General features: G+C 45.8%; 1 protein-coding gene across 1 annotated transcript in view; it reads right to left on the bottom strand.

The window, feature by feature from the left end:
* Positions 1 to 241: 241 nt before the first annotated feature.
* The window catches only part of LOC108794147 (interferon alpha/beta receptor 1-like), a 33,036-nt gene continuing 18,437 nt past the window's right edge, over positions 242 to 14,840 (bottom strand). The window contains exons 5-11 of the mRNA XM_018565139.1: positions 13,073 to 13,178; positions 11,806 to 11,981; positions 10,700 to 10,828; positions 7,937 to 8,094; positions 5,478 to 5,619; positions 3,210 to 3,364; positions 242 to 439 (exon numbers count right to left, since the gene is read on the bottom strand). Of these exons, the coding sequence (XP_018420641.1) occupies positions 242 to 439; positions 3,210 to 3,364; positions 5,478 to 5,619; positions 7,937 to 8,094; positions 10,700 to 10,828; positions 11,806 to 11,981; positions 13,073 to 13,178 (1,064 nt within the window). The remainder of the gene's footprint in view (positions 440 to 3,209; positions 3,365 to 5,477; positions 5,620 to 7,936; positions 8,095 to 10,699; positions 10,829 to 11,805; positions 11,982 to 13,072; positions 13,179 to 14,840) is intronic.

Below are 14,840 nucleotides of genomic sequence, written 5' to 3'. Positions count from 1 at the left end.
ATACCTGCTGGTGGAAATGACAGGTTCTCTTGGGTGATGAAGGTAGACGAGTTGTAAATACTGTATGAAAACCATGATAATGATGCATTCTGTCAGAGGAGATATTGGACCATGTAAACATATTTTGCAACAAATGAACATTAGAGTCTTCAGCCATATTGGAAGGTCTGGTACGGTCAGGGGTCCAGCATCATGTATGGACTGAATAAAGTCTTCAGCTCACGTGCACAGCAAGGAGAATTCATTGAGTGGCGGCTGTGACGTCATCCTCGTTGGAGTAGTTCCCAGAGTCGCGGCCTTTCGCCTCTGAACTGTTTTTATCCATTGTGGTCTCAGCGTCCACCGGACTGTTCTGCATAATATAGCACCTGTCAGTTTTCTCTTCTTCGTGTAACAAAAATAAGTTTTTTATGTAATTTCGAGGCGAGTCCTGCAGACCCTATGAAGAGCAAAAAGAGAACACGTCAAACGATCATCCCGTGGAAGTGATATAGGGCCAGTTCACACCTTTGTGTGTATGTTTGCGTAAGGCAACCGGTTTATTTTGAATGGGCTGTCAACACACCTGAGCTACATTTGATAAAAGTACTCCACAATGTACAGCAGAGTATTCACATCTCATGTGTTGTTGGGAGCTATAGTGCAGGTGCGTTCTTATTGTGTGCATTGGGGTGCTGGAACCGCAGTGCAGTAGTGCTATCCAAGGGGGGTGCGGTCGGCACCGGGTGACACCATCAGAGGGGGTCACACCAAAATGACAGAGAGCTCGACAGCTGCAGGAGAAAGGAGGGCATACCGTATCCCACTGAATGAAGTCCCTCCTCTCTTTTCCAGCATCCATCAGCAAGATGGCCACCGGCAGTGCTCGTGCGTAATGACATTGCGTGCATACATAATAACGTGCGGGCTGGGTGACACCCGGTCTGGGGACATCCCTGCCACAATGCACATTTACCTGCATGGTCACACACTGAAAAAATGTAAAGGAACCCACCCTAGAACATGCTAGTCTGGTATGGTTCATTATGACATGCTAAATATCCCCCACTATGTGTCATTGACTGTGGGTCCCTTTCCAATTGGTGTCTGAATGGTGAGGGACACCACATATAAAACAGTACTGGCCCCGGGGGACCAATGCCCCCCAGCCCAGTCCTCCCCTACTCATAAGCCCCCATTCACACCTTCCCAACGCACAACAAAGCTCAACAGGAGATTCCCATTATATTCAATGGTGACGTGCTGCCACTTGTGGCATGAAAAAGTACATGAACAATTTTTGCAGGTGAGTTTTTGGCCCCATAGGCTTCAATAGCAGCACCTAAAAAACACACAACACGTGAGGGCCTACAAGAATCTCTACCACCCCAGTGAGGTTTCTCTGCATTGGGAACTCCGATAGCACAAGACACCACAACACTGCACAGAAAAACAAGGAAGCAGATAGAAAGGACGATGATGAGATATGACGTCATAGATGATACCACTTTGGGACCAGCGACAGCGGTGACACAGGTAAGTGTGGGGGGGACAGGGGGAGAGAAAAGGGTTCTGGGCGGTTTTTACCCTAATCCAGAGAATGCATTAAGATAAAAACGCCCAGACCTTCATACTACTTTGAGTGATTGCCGTCCGCCCGTTGTGAAAAAACGGACAGGCGGCAAACTCCCATTGGTGGGGTTTTTTTTTTGTGCGCGCACGGGCGGAAAAAAAAACGTCCATTGCAAACAGCCGTTACCGGCTGTTTCACAGACAAGCGATCGGTGGCTCTATAGCCGTCCGATCACTTGTATGTTCTACATGCGCGCGCCCCTCCTCGAGTGCCGCCGTTTTGCTGTCCCCCCCCTCCTACACCCTCACCTTCAATCCCGTGATCCGCTGCCCCATCTGCAGCCTGGGACCGCCTCAGGTGGGTGTCAGGAGGAAGATGGGAGGGAGTTCAGCATCTTCCTCCTTGCTGATCTCCCACCGTAGTGTGAATGCGGAAGTACCGTATTTTTCCGTGTATAAGACGCTACTTTTTCATTAAAATGTTTGCCTAAAAATAGAGGGGCGTCTTACACACAGGGGCTGAGAGGAGAACCGCGGTTGCGAAAGTGCCGATACCACTGCAAACTACCGTAGCCTCACTTCGGATTGCAGAGACAAGATAAGTTTTCCTCCAATCATAAATCTTTTGTACCTGACGTCAGCTGTTGCTGGGGAGAGCGGATTACAGAGCCGCTCTCCCCAGCAACAGCTGACGTCAGGTACAAAAGATTTATGATTGGAGGAAAGCTGTTATCTTGTCTCTGTAATCCGATCATAAATCTTTTGTACCTGACGTCAGCCGGCGTTCGGGAGAGCGTGCAGCCAGTGCCCGGAGCTGTAATGTCGGAGCATAACGTGATTGAGGTAAGTGTGATGCATTATACCATTTAAAATATGGATTTCAGAATTTTGGGTCAGTCAGCCAGTGCCCGGAGCTGTAATGTCGGAGCATAACGTGATTGAGGTAAGTGTGATGCATTATACCATTTAAAATATGGATTTCAGAATTTTGGGTAAGAAAAGTTGGGGGCGTGTTATACATAGGGGCGTCTTATAGACGGAAAAATACGGTAATGTGTACTACATCACTTCCGCATTCACCTGTCATTCCTCTGGCTGCTGTAGCCAGAGAGAAGTGCTTAATCAGCTTCTTTGGGGGTCCCCAGGTGACATTAGGAGTCTTAGAGACCCCTAATGTCTCCATAAAGAGGACTGTCAGTGTGCCTTTGCTATTATATAGGGGGATTGTTATCCCCTTATATGATAGCAAAAACAGGTGTAAAAAAAAATGTGAAAAAGTTTAAAAGAAAACCCCAACATTTTTAAGTCCCCCACCCCTGCTTTTACGCACATATAAACGTAAATACGCGTCAGATGCGCCAGCGCGCGAAAATGACAATTGCGCTACACATGTTACATATCGCCACAAACGTCACAGTGAGAGCAATCATTTTAGGGCCATCAAGCGTCGCCTATGGCCATTTTTGGGTATTATAGTTTTTTGAGGTTTCGCGCGCGCACGCAATTTTAAGGCTTGACATGTTTGGTGTCGTTTTACCTGATGTGACCCCGCCTTTTATATTTTACCAAAAAATTGGGTAATAATAAATGTTTTATAATTGAATTTAGGGGAAACAGTTTTTGTTTTAACATTTTCGGTTTGTCTATTTTCCCAGTACCTTTTCGATGCTTGATGGCAGCTTGCTTTTTGGGAAGAAAATGTGTCTGAGGTACCGTTTCAAAGGACAGAGACAGATGTAGAGAATGGCTGAGATGACAATTATTGCCACGAAGACCGACCCTATGATCCATTCTTTTATGTAAGACCGAGGAGCTAGAAATGAAAAAAAGGACATAAAAATGACCAGTTTATTGATTGCCAACTACAGTGAAATTGTAGTGCTGAAAACTACTAAAGCAGATGTGTATGGACACTGAATTTGACACTGAAAAGCATGCGGGCCCCTAAAAACTGCACATGTTGCTCTGAACACACTCTTAACACTGCATATAAATGGACTGTAACATGCAAAAACATTTACAAAAGTCTTGCAAGGGTTGTAAAGTGTATAGCCACCTTTACTCAGCAAGACATTAGGTGAGGGAAGCCAAAACAGCTTGTCAGGGGCAGACCAGTCACTTTTCAAAAAGGTTGCAGTAGTAAGGGCAGGCTCACACCATTTTCCGGACCAGATCTGGAACGTAGTGCATTGTGTTTTTACTGTGATTTTGCCGCATTCGGGAGCTTTTTTTTTTTTTAGCTTAAAATGGGCTTTCAGGTGCATTCCAGTGCGTTTTCGATGTGTTTCCATGCGTTCCAGACCAGACAAAATGAGACCTACAGTATTTTTTTGGCCTGGAACGGACTGCGCTGGTGTGAACAGAGGCCAGAAATAGCATAGGGATACATTAGGATGCATTTTGGGTCCGGAAACAATCTGGAATGGAGATGATCTGGATGTGGTGTGAATAGGTCCTAAGGCATGTACTGGAAAAGCTTTGACAGGTTATGACTTGTAACTTTTAGAAGCCAGCCCTGGCGTATATATAGACTTACCACCCTTTCTAAATACGATATCATGGCAGTGATTTTTTTTTTTTAAACATAAAATCAGACACAGCCACTCAAAATTCCACCCTGGATTATGAAAAGGAGAAAGCCACCCCAGATGAACTCAGGGAAGACTCCACGGAGCGTGTAAACTCAAATAGGGGACAACGTTCTAGGCTGTCGGCGTCAGGTTCTTTAGAGGGGATACTGCAAGCTGCCCCAGACCTGTTAGTGGATGACGAGCTTGGGGGCTCCCCATGCTCTTATGGTTGGCCATACCTCAAGTTTTGTAGTTTGAAGTGTGACAAAACCCAATAAATGGGGCTCACACAGTAGCTGCTGGAGAGGTTAGATGGCCGGCTGTGACAACGTCGCCATCAGATAGTACTGTCAAAGACATGCTTGCTGTGGTCCTGTGTGGCTGTGACGTATCTCATACTGTAGTGGTACAGTAATAGCTATAATAGTAATAAGGGGCATGTGTGATACATTAGTGTGATGCAGTAACAAAGCTAAGGTGTGATACATTGGAGTGATGTAGCACCATTCCCTGTCTGTCACAGCTCTTAAATCCCAAGCATTAACCCCCCAGGGGGACCAGCAAGAGAATATTATCACATGCCAGGCTTCTTGTAAAGGGGCAAAGCCCTTGAAATTAGCCGCACGCTGTTCTGGAAGAGCGCCCTGCAGCTAACAGACAAATTAGTTAATACCGAAAAGGCAGGGACCAGCTGCTTAGTTCATACAGTGTTCATCCCTCAGTTACCTTCCAGGGGAGTCTTCCAGCAGAGGATGCCACCTATGGTTGTATCATGGCCCTGGACCTGTAAAGTGTCCTGCGGCTCACTAACACAGTCCACTAGTCTGGAGAGTGCCACAAACAGGAAACAGTGTCGGAGGGTCACATTACAGGCCAGCACCACGTTTTCATCATGGCGAGGTCCGGTTACGGCCTCCAAGACAGTGCCGAATATCAACAGGTCCAGAAAATTACAAAATGAGCTCTCATGGCTCTGCTGCTACCAAAGAATCTTAAATGAAGAAAAAATATCTTGGAGTGTTCGCTAAAATAGGAGAAGATGTCCATTCTCCTACGGAAACGATCAAGAAACTAAAGCATGATGGGAGTAGGAGGGGATATATGCTGCCTCACAGCTTTTATTAGCCATTGTCCTATTCTCCTGCATGCAGCAATGTAACCCAAATGTCTCACAATCCTTCTCACCCTGTGTCCATTGATGAATGATTAAGAAATGTATTTATTATTATTTTTTTTTTTTTTTAAATAGCTGATAGTAACATGTACTGTGTACTAACACTGTGATATAGCTGCATGTAGTTATACACACTAATGAACAGGCCTAGTACAATGCTTTTATCTGATGTTAATACATACCAGTTGTAATGCAGTAAATCTTGCTATAAAGCCCGGTTCTGTTGCCCCCACTACATTTTGTATATGCTCTTGCACAATAGGTTGTTGAGGCTTCCACGGCATCTATCTTAAAGTGCATTCCTATATTTTGCATAGCGTTCACCTGCACACAAAAAAAACAAAATGGAAAAAGCGTCATTGCATCTAAAAATGTCCAAAAAAGGGTCCCCCCGGCAGGTTTTGACTGAGGATATCCTGTGCATGCAGAGCGCCATGGACCCGCCCCCTAAGGGAGCATCGTTATGGCTCCTTAAATTTACACACAGTGATGCACATCAGCACCACTCTCTGCAACACTGAGGACGCCCACCACTGTAGCAGACGCAAAGAGGAAGAGGACCCTGTGCGTCATATAACCAACCTGATTCAAGGGATCACCAGCACGCCAGTGTTCAGATGAAAAGACAGGACACTTTATTGTCACCAGCAGGAAGCGATGTCTCAAGGCCAGTAGGGAAATCTTCCTCAAACAGCACAGAAAAATATTACATTTTGGAGCAGGTCCTAACCCTCCTATTGAAATGTTTTGTAACTGCTTTGTCACCCTTTTTATATTGTAAAGTGATGCAAACTGTTGGCGCTATATAAATCCTGTATAAAAAAAATAATGATGATAATAATGCCCATTGCCTGGCCAGTTTAACCTTAAAATGCCCAATTATAGGTGTCAACCTAGGTAAAAGCTGCAACAAACAGAAGGTGTGGCTAATTTACATATAGGGTGTGGCTAATTTATATATAGGGTGTGGCTTTTTTACATATAGGGTGTGGCTAATTTATATATAGGGTGTGGCTTTTTTACATATAGGGTGTGGTTATTTTACATATAGGGTGTGGCTATTTTACATATAGGGTGTGGCTATTTTACATATAGGGTATAGCTAATTTGCATATAGGGTGTGGCCAACTTAATTATCATCAGAAGGAATGCCAGCACTCCTGTAAATAGCAAGCACAGGCATTTTACTTGCACTGAATATAACGGATGACAACGCTTCATCTTAAAGGGGCCCTGTGAGGTCCCAAAACATTGTCGTCCCACTATTCTGAGGTTGTGTTTGGGGGGTTACTGTGAAGGTTTTCTGCTAGTAATTAAGTTCAGACCATCTCCAAGGATCGGATGAGTATAACTTTTTTTCTTGAACCAAGACACAAACGAGCACTTAACCCTTGCAGAGCAGTTGTAGCCCCACTGCAAGGGTTAACATTTTTCCCCGAGTTCTGACTCAGTAGAACTGCCTCTAAAACTTTTTTTTTCCACTTTTGGATACAGTAAGTGAGGGTTATAACTCGGGATGCACCGATAACGGTATTTCGGTATCGAGTACCGATATTTTTTTTTGTTACTCGCCGATACGAATACCGAGTACCGGAAGTCCCTTTCCAGAAGCCAGGCGGCGTGCAATGACTCGCCACCTGGCTTCCTGATTAGCCGGGAAGCCGTCCACATGCTCCTAGTGACGAGAAAGCATGCAGCCGGCTTTGCCTGTGCATGCCTGGCCCCATACTTCAGGTATCAGGAAGTTGGGCAACACGTCATTACACGGAGCCCAGCATCCTGATTGGCCGGGAAGCTGTCTCCATTGCTCCCTTGTCATGAGGTGACGAGAGAGCATGAACCTGGCTTCCCGACCAATCAGAAAGCCGGGCGCCTCGTCATTACACGGCGCCTGGCTTCCCAATTGGCCAGCTTCCAAACAATCAGGAAGCCGGGCGCCTCGTCATTACACGGCGCCTGGCTTCCCAATTGGCCAGCTTCCAAACAATCAGGAAGCCGGGCGCCTCGTCATTACACGGCGCCTGGCTTCCCAATTGGCCAGCTTCCAAACAATCAGGAAGCCGGGCACCATGTAATGACGTGTTGCCCAACTTCCTGATACTGGAAGTATGGGGCCAGGCATCGGAGCATTTGGGTGAGTACTAGTATCGGTATTTGGGCGAGTACTAGTATCGGTATTTGGGCGAGTACTAGTATCGGTATTTGGGCGAGTACTAGTATCGGTATTTGGGCGAGTACTAGTATCGGTATTTGGGCGAGTACTAGTATCGGTATATCCCTAGTTATAACCCCTGTCAGCTTTTTTTTGTCATTTGTGTCCCATTCGGAAGATTTCCCTTCACTTCCTGTCCACAAGGAAATCCCTCCAAAGCGAGGGAAATCCCTGGTGATCTCCAGAACTAGAGTCCCCATTGGGAGATTCCCCATCTATTCCTGTTCTGGGGACAATCAAAACATTTGGGATCTTCTTTCACTTTCAATGACAACGGCCACCAGGACATGTAGAGAAGGTGAATCTTCCTAACAGGGACGCGGAAAGCAATAAAAACCGGACAGTGGTTCTAATTCTTCTCCACTCTATCCAAAACAAAAACAAAAACGTGTTGGCTTCAGTTGCAGTGTAAATGGATGTTTGACTTACTTCTGTAGGTGTAGAGGTTTTCCAGCTCTCCAGGTGATACATCCACGGGCAGTTCTGACGGAGAACTGAATTGTGAAATGCTTCAGGGTGCATAACAGTAATGTGCAGATCGTTGTTCTGTAGAGTCAGAGTCAGGTTGGTGGGGGGTCCTATCACAGCTTGGGAAACAAAGGGAATATGAGTGAAGAAAAACTTCTAAAAGGTGACGTCTCTGGGTCTGTCATCCCCATTCTATTACATAGTTTTTTTTCCAGTCTAGGCACCCCAGCAAAATGTAAACAACGACCTAAAAGCCATGCCACACCCTTATTCCAGATATTGGTGACACAAAAAAAGGGGTTCCCTCCTTCACATCAGAGTCCCCTCCTTTCACATCAGAGTCCCCTCCTTTCACATCAGAGCCCCCTCCTTTCACATCAGAGTCTCCTCCTTTCACATCAGAGCCCCCTCCTTTCACATCAGAGCCCCCTCCTTTCACATCATAGCCCCCTCCTTTCACACCAGAGTCCCCTCCTTTCACACCAGAGTCCCCTCCTTTCACATCAGTCTCCTCCTTTCACATCAGAGTCCTCTTCACATCAGAGTCTCCTCCTTTCACATCAGAGTCCTCTTCACATCAGAGTCTCCTCCTTTCACATCAGAGCCCCCTCCTTTCACATCAGAGTCCCCTCCTTTCACATCACAGCCCCCTCCTTTCATATCAGAGTCTCCTACTTTCACATCAGAGCCCCCTCCTTTCATATCAGAGTCCCCTCCTTTCACATCAGAGTCTCCTCCTTTCACATCAGAGCCCCCTCCTTTCACATCAGAGTCCTCTTCACATCAGAGTCTCCTCCTTTCATATCAGAGTCCTCTTCACATCACAGCCCCCTCCTTTCATATCAGAGTCTCCTCCTTTGACATCAGAGTCTCCTCCTTTCATATCAGAGTCCTCTTCACATCAGAGCCTCCTCCTTTCATATCAGAGTCCCACCTTCCCATCAGAGTCCCCTCCTTTCACATCACAGCCCCCTCCTTTCACATCAGAGTCCCCTCCTTTGGCATCAGAGTCCCCTCCTTTCACACCAGAGTCCCCTCCTTTGGCATCAGAGTCTCCTCCTTTCATATCAGAGTCCTCTTCACATCAGAGCCCCCTCCTTTCATATCAGTGTCCCCTCCTTTCATATCAGAGTCCCACATTCCCATCAGAGTCCCCTCCTTTCACATCACAGCCCCCTCCTTTCACATCAGAGTCCCCTCCTTTCACATCAGAGTCCCCTCCTTTCACATCAGAGTCCCCTCCTTTCACATTATAGTCCTCTCCACATCAGAGCACCCTCCTTATATATCAGAGTCCCCTTCACATCAGAGTCTCCTCCTTTCATACCAGAGTCCCCCTCCACATCAGAGCCCCCCCTTCACATCAGAGTCCCCCTTCACATCACATTTATTACAGCACGCTGTGCCGCATTACTATGTCATTGAGAAGTAAAATAACAAGCGCTGCAATTCAGAGCAGTGAGCGTTAAAATGCACACTAGCGCACGTATGGTACACAAATGTTTTTGCATGAATAGACCCTAAGAGCTTGTTCACACCTTCTCCAGACCAGATCTGGATGCATTTGACGCGTTTTTGATGTATGTTGGTGCGTTTTTTTTATGGTCCATGTAGTACTTTTTAAAAACGTTCTGGAACTGAACGCCATAGTGTGAATTAGCCTCACTTTTTACCACAGGAATGAATGGGGGTGCGTTTTTGGACCAAATGTTCTGGTCTACTTTGCATCTGATCCAGACATGGTGTGAATGGGCCCTAATGGTTTGAAAGTTCTTCCACCTTTGCTATTCTTACACTATACCCTAATGCACTGTAAGCTCTTCCACTATCTCTGTCCCTCCTTAACCCCTTAGTGACCAGTGACGTCCATAGTACATCCCTCGCACCGGGCCCCTTTAAACAGACTCCCGGCGGCTTTACAATAGAAGTGATTCTGGCGACTCAGCTGTCGCCAGATCGCTTCTCTGGGCCAGTAAACGGACCGCTCGACATCCCCCGCCGTGTTTCCCGGGCTCCGTTGCCCATCCTATGGGCCCAGGACTAGCTTCTTGGGTGTTGGTGGGAAGCTGGGGAGGAGAGTGGCGAACGTCTGTTCACCGATCTCCTCCCCGTACTATGGGACCGAGAGCAACGCATATTGCATCACTTCCGGTCCCATATCTGTCATTGCTCGGCTCCTGAAGCCCAACTATAAGCTATTGATGTGCGATCTGCACTTCAATAGCTTATTTCAAGTGGAAAGGTGACACTAGAAATCTTTAGGACCCCCAGTATCACGTTAAAGAGTACCTGTCACCACCAATCTGCTTGTAAGCCCCCCTATGTGATAGCAAATAAAGTAAAGTAAAACAATTTTTTCAAGTCCCCTGCGAGCACACGCGTCGGGTGCGTCTACGTATGAAAATTAATCTTGTGAATCCTACATTTACGATACGCCTAGGTATGAATGAGGGATTATACCATAATGGATTTTAAGCACTTTCACTCTCATACCCTAAAACACTGCCACCACTTCCAACTTCTTTAATCCCTTTTCTACCAGCGTATGTTTTTAAACAGCAGATTGGGGACTTCTTATTTCCCTGCCTCTTAAAGAAGAACTCTGGACAAAACTTACCCTTGCAGCGGGGCCAAATCTGCACACGTTAAATGCTTGTTTTGTATACGGGGCTGAAAAAAAACTTTAATCCCCTGATCCTTGGTTCCGCAGTGGTCAGCGTTCACCTATCTCTTCCTCCTCTCCGGCTGTGGAATGTCCCTCAGTGACCTCATGTCTCATGCAAGTAAATGGACCTCCATAAGACCAGAAGACGTCAGCGTTCCTTAGACAGTCGGTGTCCAGGGGAGAAGAGGCTGCAAAGACCGGTCTAATAGTCCGGTGGGAGCTGGGACCAGGTGAGTATGTCTGTGTGGGGGGTAACCCCATTGCAAGGGTACATTTTTTATTTGCCAGAAAAGTTCTTCTCTAAAAACATCAATGTAGAAGAGACCAGCAGGCGGACGTTCTGCTCGCTAATCAATGCGTACGGATCCGCCCCTCCCCCCAAGTTAATCCGGCAGGACCTAAAGGGTCTGGTATCAATTGGGGGGGGAACCTCACGCTTTTTTTTTTCCTCTTCTGCAGACTGTAAAAAAAAAAAAATGTTTCTCAAATGTCATTTTGCAGCAACGGAGTTTCGTCCACAAACGAAATATCGTCCAGACTACCGGTAACGTATGTCGTAAACGGAAAGTCGGATGCGTTTGCATTCGTTATTTCTGTATTTTGGAATTCGAATACATTCGAATCTCTGAAATTTCGTCCGAATTTCGATTCGGAGCGAAACGAATCGCACGTGTCTACAGACTTATAAAGTTACTGAAAGGTTCACTTTAAGGGGTCTGTTAATAAACTTTTCAAAGTCATTCATCCTGCGAAGATCTGTGGACATTTGTTCTGTGCGAATGGAGGCAAAAACCAAAGTTATTTTTAAGTCGAGTGTAATATTCAGAAATACCCCATTATGGCCACTAGATAAAGCTGAGGAGCATAGGAAGGAAGTACTTATTGATGGAGCTGAGGAGCATAGGAAATAAATACTTTATTTGTATGCTGCTCAGCTCCATCTAGTGGCCATAATGTGGTATTTTCCAAATATTACATTCAACTTGCGAAATAAAATATACTAAGAAAGTTTGTTGCTGCCTCCATCTGCACAGAAGTTTTTTTGTGGCAAATAGCTCTGCGACTTGTTTATACATAGACCCCCTACGACTGTTTCATTTTGATACAAAAAGCACATGTGCATATACCAGAGAAATGCATTAGGAGTGTAGTATTAGCCACTTACTGTCTTCTAAAGGAGAAAAAGTGGCAATGCTGGAGTTGTGCTCATCTGTTTTGCTATTGTAAACTGAAACAAGGAATTTATATCTATACAACACGTCTATACCGGACACATTGCACTCTGAAGCGGTGATATTTTCACATCCTTCCGGGATACTCCAAGTACTCCCTAAAGAATAGCTTTAACAAAAAAGAAAATACTTTTAGTTCCAGAACAACATCAGAGAGGGATTCACTCATGAAACACGGGGGGTGATTGGGTGGACAGACTGCTTAAAAGGTTTTCTTTTACTTTAAAAGCAGAGCATCACGTAAAAGAAAACTTGGTCACAAAAATGTTATAACAAACCAGTTTTATTTATTTATTTTAAGCACAAAAACGAAACAACAAGGTGAACAAAAAAAGTGCACGTCAAACACACAAAAAAACAGTGCATTGGGTGCGCCAACCGCTCCATCTCCCAAAGAGATAGGGCCCTTCCCCGACCCTCAGGAGCAGGCACTCATGTTCACCTGGCCGAAGCCAGACGGACCCATTGCTCATGGTAAGTCAAAGCCGACCGCAAAGTACTAAAGACAGAGCCCCAGGGGAGTGGGGAACCTGATGGCCACACCTTAGACTTCAAGGCAGGCCCGAAGACCCCCAGGTTACCTGGGGACGCTGAACTGTCATTAAACGATGATAACTTGGCTGAGCCAGCCGTGTCGTCACAGCTGGCTCCGCCCAGTTGTTATTCATTGGGCGGGACCTGCTAGAAGACTCTGGCAGGTCCCGGCCAATAGGAAACAGTTGGGCGGAGCTAGCCGTCACTGCTAGCGCCGTAAAAATTTTCTTTTTTCAATAATCCTTGATTTTTAAAAAAATCTTTATTTATTTTTTACATTTATCATTTATTTACCTTTTGTAAACATTTTTTCCTACTTTTTTTTTTTTTCCAAACTTTTTTCACTGTTTTGCTGTTCTGCTTGGTAGCACATAGGTACCGAGCAGAATAGCCGAGCCGAATACAAATGTTGGATCGGCTGAGTCGAACCCCTTCTGCACTTCGATTCAGCTGAACATGTTCGGCTAAAGCAAAGTCAGCCGAAGCAAGCCGATGTACGGCTGAAATCAGCCGTACAAGCCTGAAGCGAATAGCCGAACAGCGTCCGGCTCACGTCACTTCGGGTCGGTTATGCGCTCAACTGCCTTCGGCAGCTTTGTGAATAACCCTCCTGGAGTTGGACATTGAGGGATCATATGAATCAACATTAGTTTTGTTAGTACATACGCTTTGGTCACTGAAAAGGTCACATTTGGATTCTTTTGATAGTCCCAGTCCCATTTTAGCAGATATATTGTGTTTATTCCCTCCACTCGTAAGTTCTCTGGAAGTCCTGTGAAGGGAGATATAAACCAATCAGGAAATTCATATCCAGACATATTGTACTCATATTCTTCTACTCTATAGTGAAGCATAATTACACACAGTGCATTTCACACTATAAAGCTACGTGTAGCTTGCATCTACCCACTGATTTATAAATCTATTTTTACAAATTTGGACTGGGTTGCACTGCCGCTAAAATAAAACAAATATTTTCGAGTACTTCTCATGGCAACCATTTGTAAAACTAAAAAATCTGCATACATACCTTTCTGTCAGATGTTTTTGGTCCAGTGACTTATTCATTTTTGTCCCCCTGCCCCGAACTAAAGGATCCCACCTTACCTCTCCGGAGATCTGTACTTGCTGAGATCTGGCGGACATGGTTTAGCTTTTGTTCACATCCCGCGCCACAATGCTCCCTCTGCTGGCCACACCTACACATTACAGCCCCATAGACATCTATAGGGGCCATCTCCAAAAAACACGGGGACACAGCCGGCAACAGAGAGACTTGCAGCGCTGGATGTTGACAGACAATAGAGCAGCGGCCCTCTGATCTCGATAGGTATAGATCTGTGAAGGGCAAAGGTGGGATCATTTAGGTTAGAGGAACTCTGAGATAAGCAAATATTGTCTGAATACAAGGGACATGTGCCTTCTTTCTTGATTCTTGGTAACGTTTGTCTATTTTTCCACATCTAGCCAGCAATCATATAACATTTTGCCTCTGTGCAGGAACTTCCTGTAATAAAGACCGGTCACTGCTGCTCTCCCACCTTGAGCAGGGTGACTGGTCTTGTCTCTGCCCCCTTCTGTAGGCAGAATGTAGTGGGTGGAGCTTGCTGGGTCCCTCCCACAGCTCTGCTCTCTGCACAGGCTGTGTACAGCACATTGATGATGTCACTGGTAGTGTTACAAGGTAACTACTTAGTTTGCAGAGAGAGAAAGAGACAGAGAGACAGAGAGACAGAGAGAGAGAACCCCCCCCCCCAAAAAAAAGTTCACACACTTTAATATTTAATTGGACTGCCTTTAGCTTGGATTACGGCACACATTCGCCGCGGCATTGTTTTGATAAGCTTATCCAATGTCACAACATTTATTTCCATCTAGAGTTGCATTAATTTCGCCAAGATCTTGTAGTGATGATGGGAGAGTCGGACCTCTGCGCAAAGTCTTCTCTAGCACATCCAAAAAATTCTATGGTGTTAGGGTCTGGACTCTGTGGTGGCCAATCCATGGGTGAAAATGATGTCTCATGCTCCCTGAACCACTCTTTCACAATTTGATCCTGATGAGTCCCGGCATTGTCATCTTAGAATATGCCCAATGTGCCATCAGGGAAGAATCTGGAAAAATCTGGTCAGTGTATTCAGATAGGCAGCTGACCTCATTCTATGGGGACATAATGTTGCTGAACCTAGTAGAGCTGCAACAGTTAATCGATTAAGTCGATTAAAATCAACGATCAAAAACGTTGTCAACGTTTTCGATCGTCGATTCATCGGCTATTGATTGATTAGCCTGTTCAGGGCTCCACACACGGCCTGAGCCGCACGTACGTCACACGCTGCGCCCGCGCGTCCAGGACGCTGAAGCCACGCCCACCGCACAGGACACTGAAGCCGCGCACGCCGCTGCCGTGAGCTCCCTCACTCGCCGCTATCCC

The sequence above is a fragment of the Nanorana parkeri genome, unplaced genomic scaffold (assembly GCF_000935625.1).
Source record: "Nanorana parkeri isolate BGI_ZX_2015 unplaced genomic scaffold, ASM93562v1 scaffold817, whole genome shotgun sequence".
Lineage (NCBI taxonomy): Eukaryota > Metazoa > Chordata > Amphibia > Anura > Dicroglossidae > Nanorana > Nanorana parkeri.
Note: the sequence above shows the minus strand (reverse complement) of the source record. Positions and strands in the feature narration are given on the sequence as shown.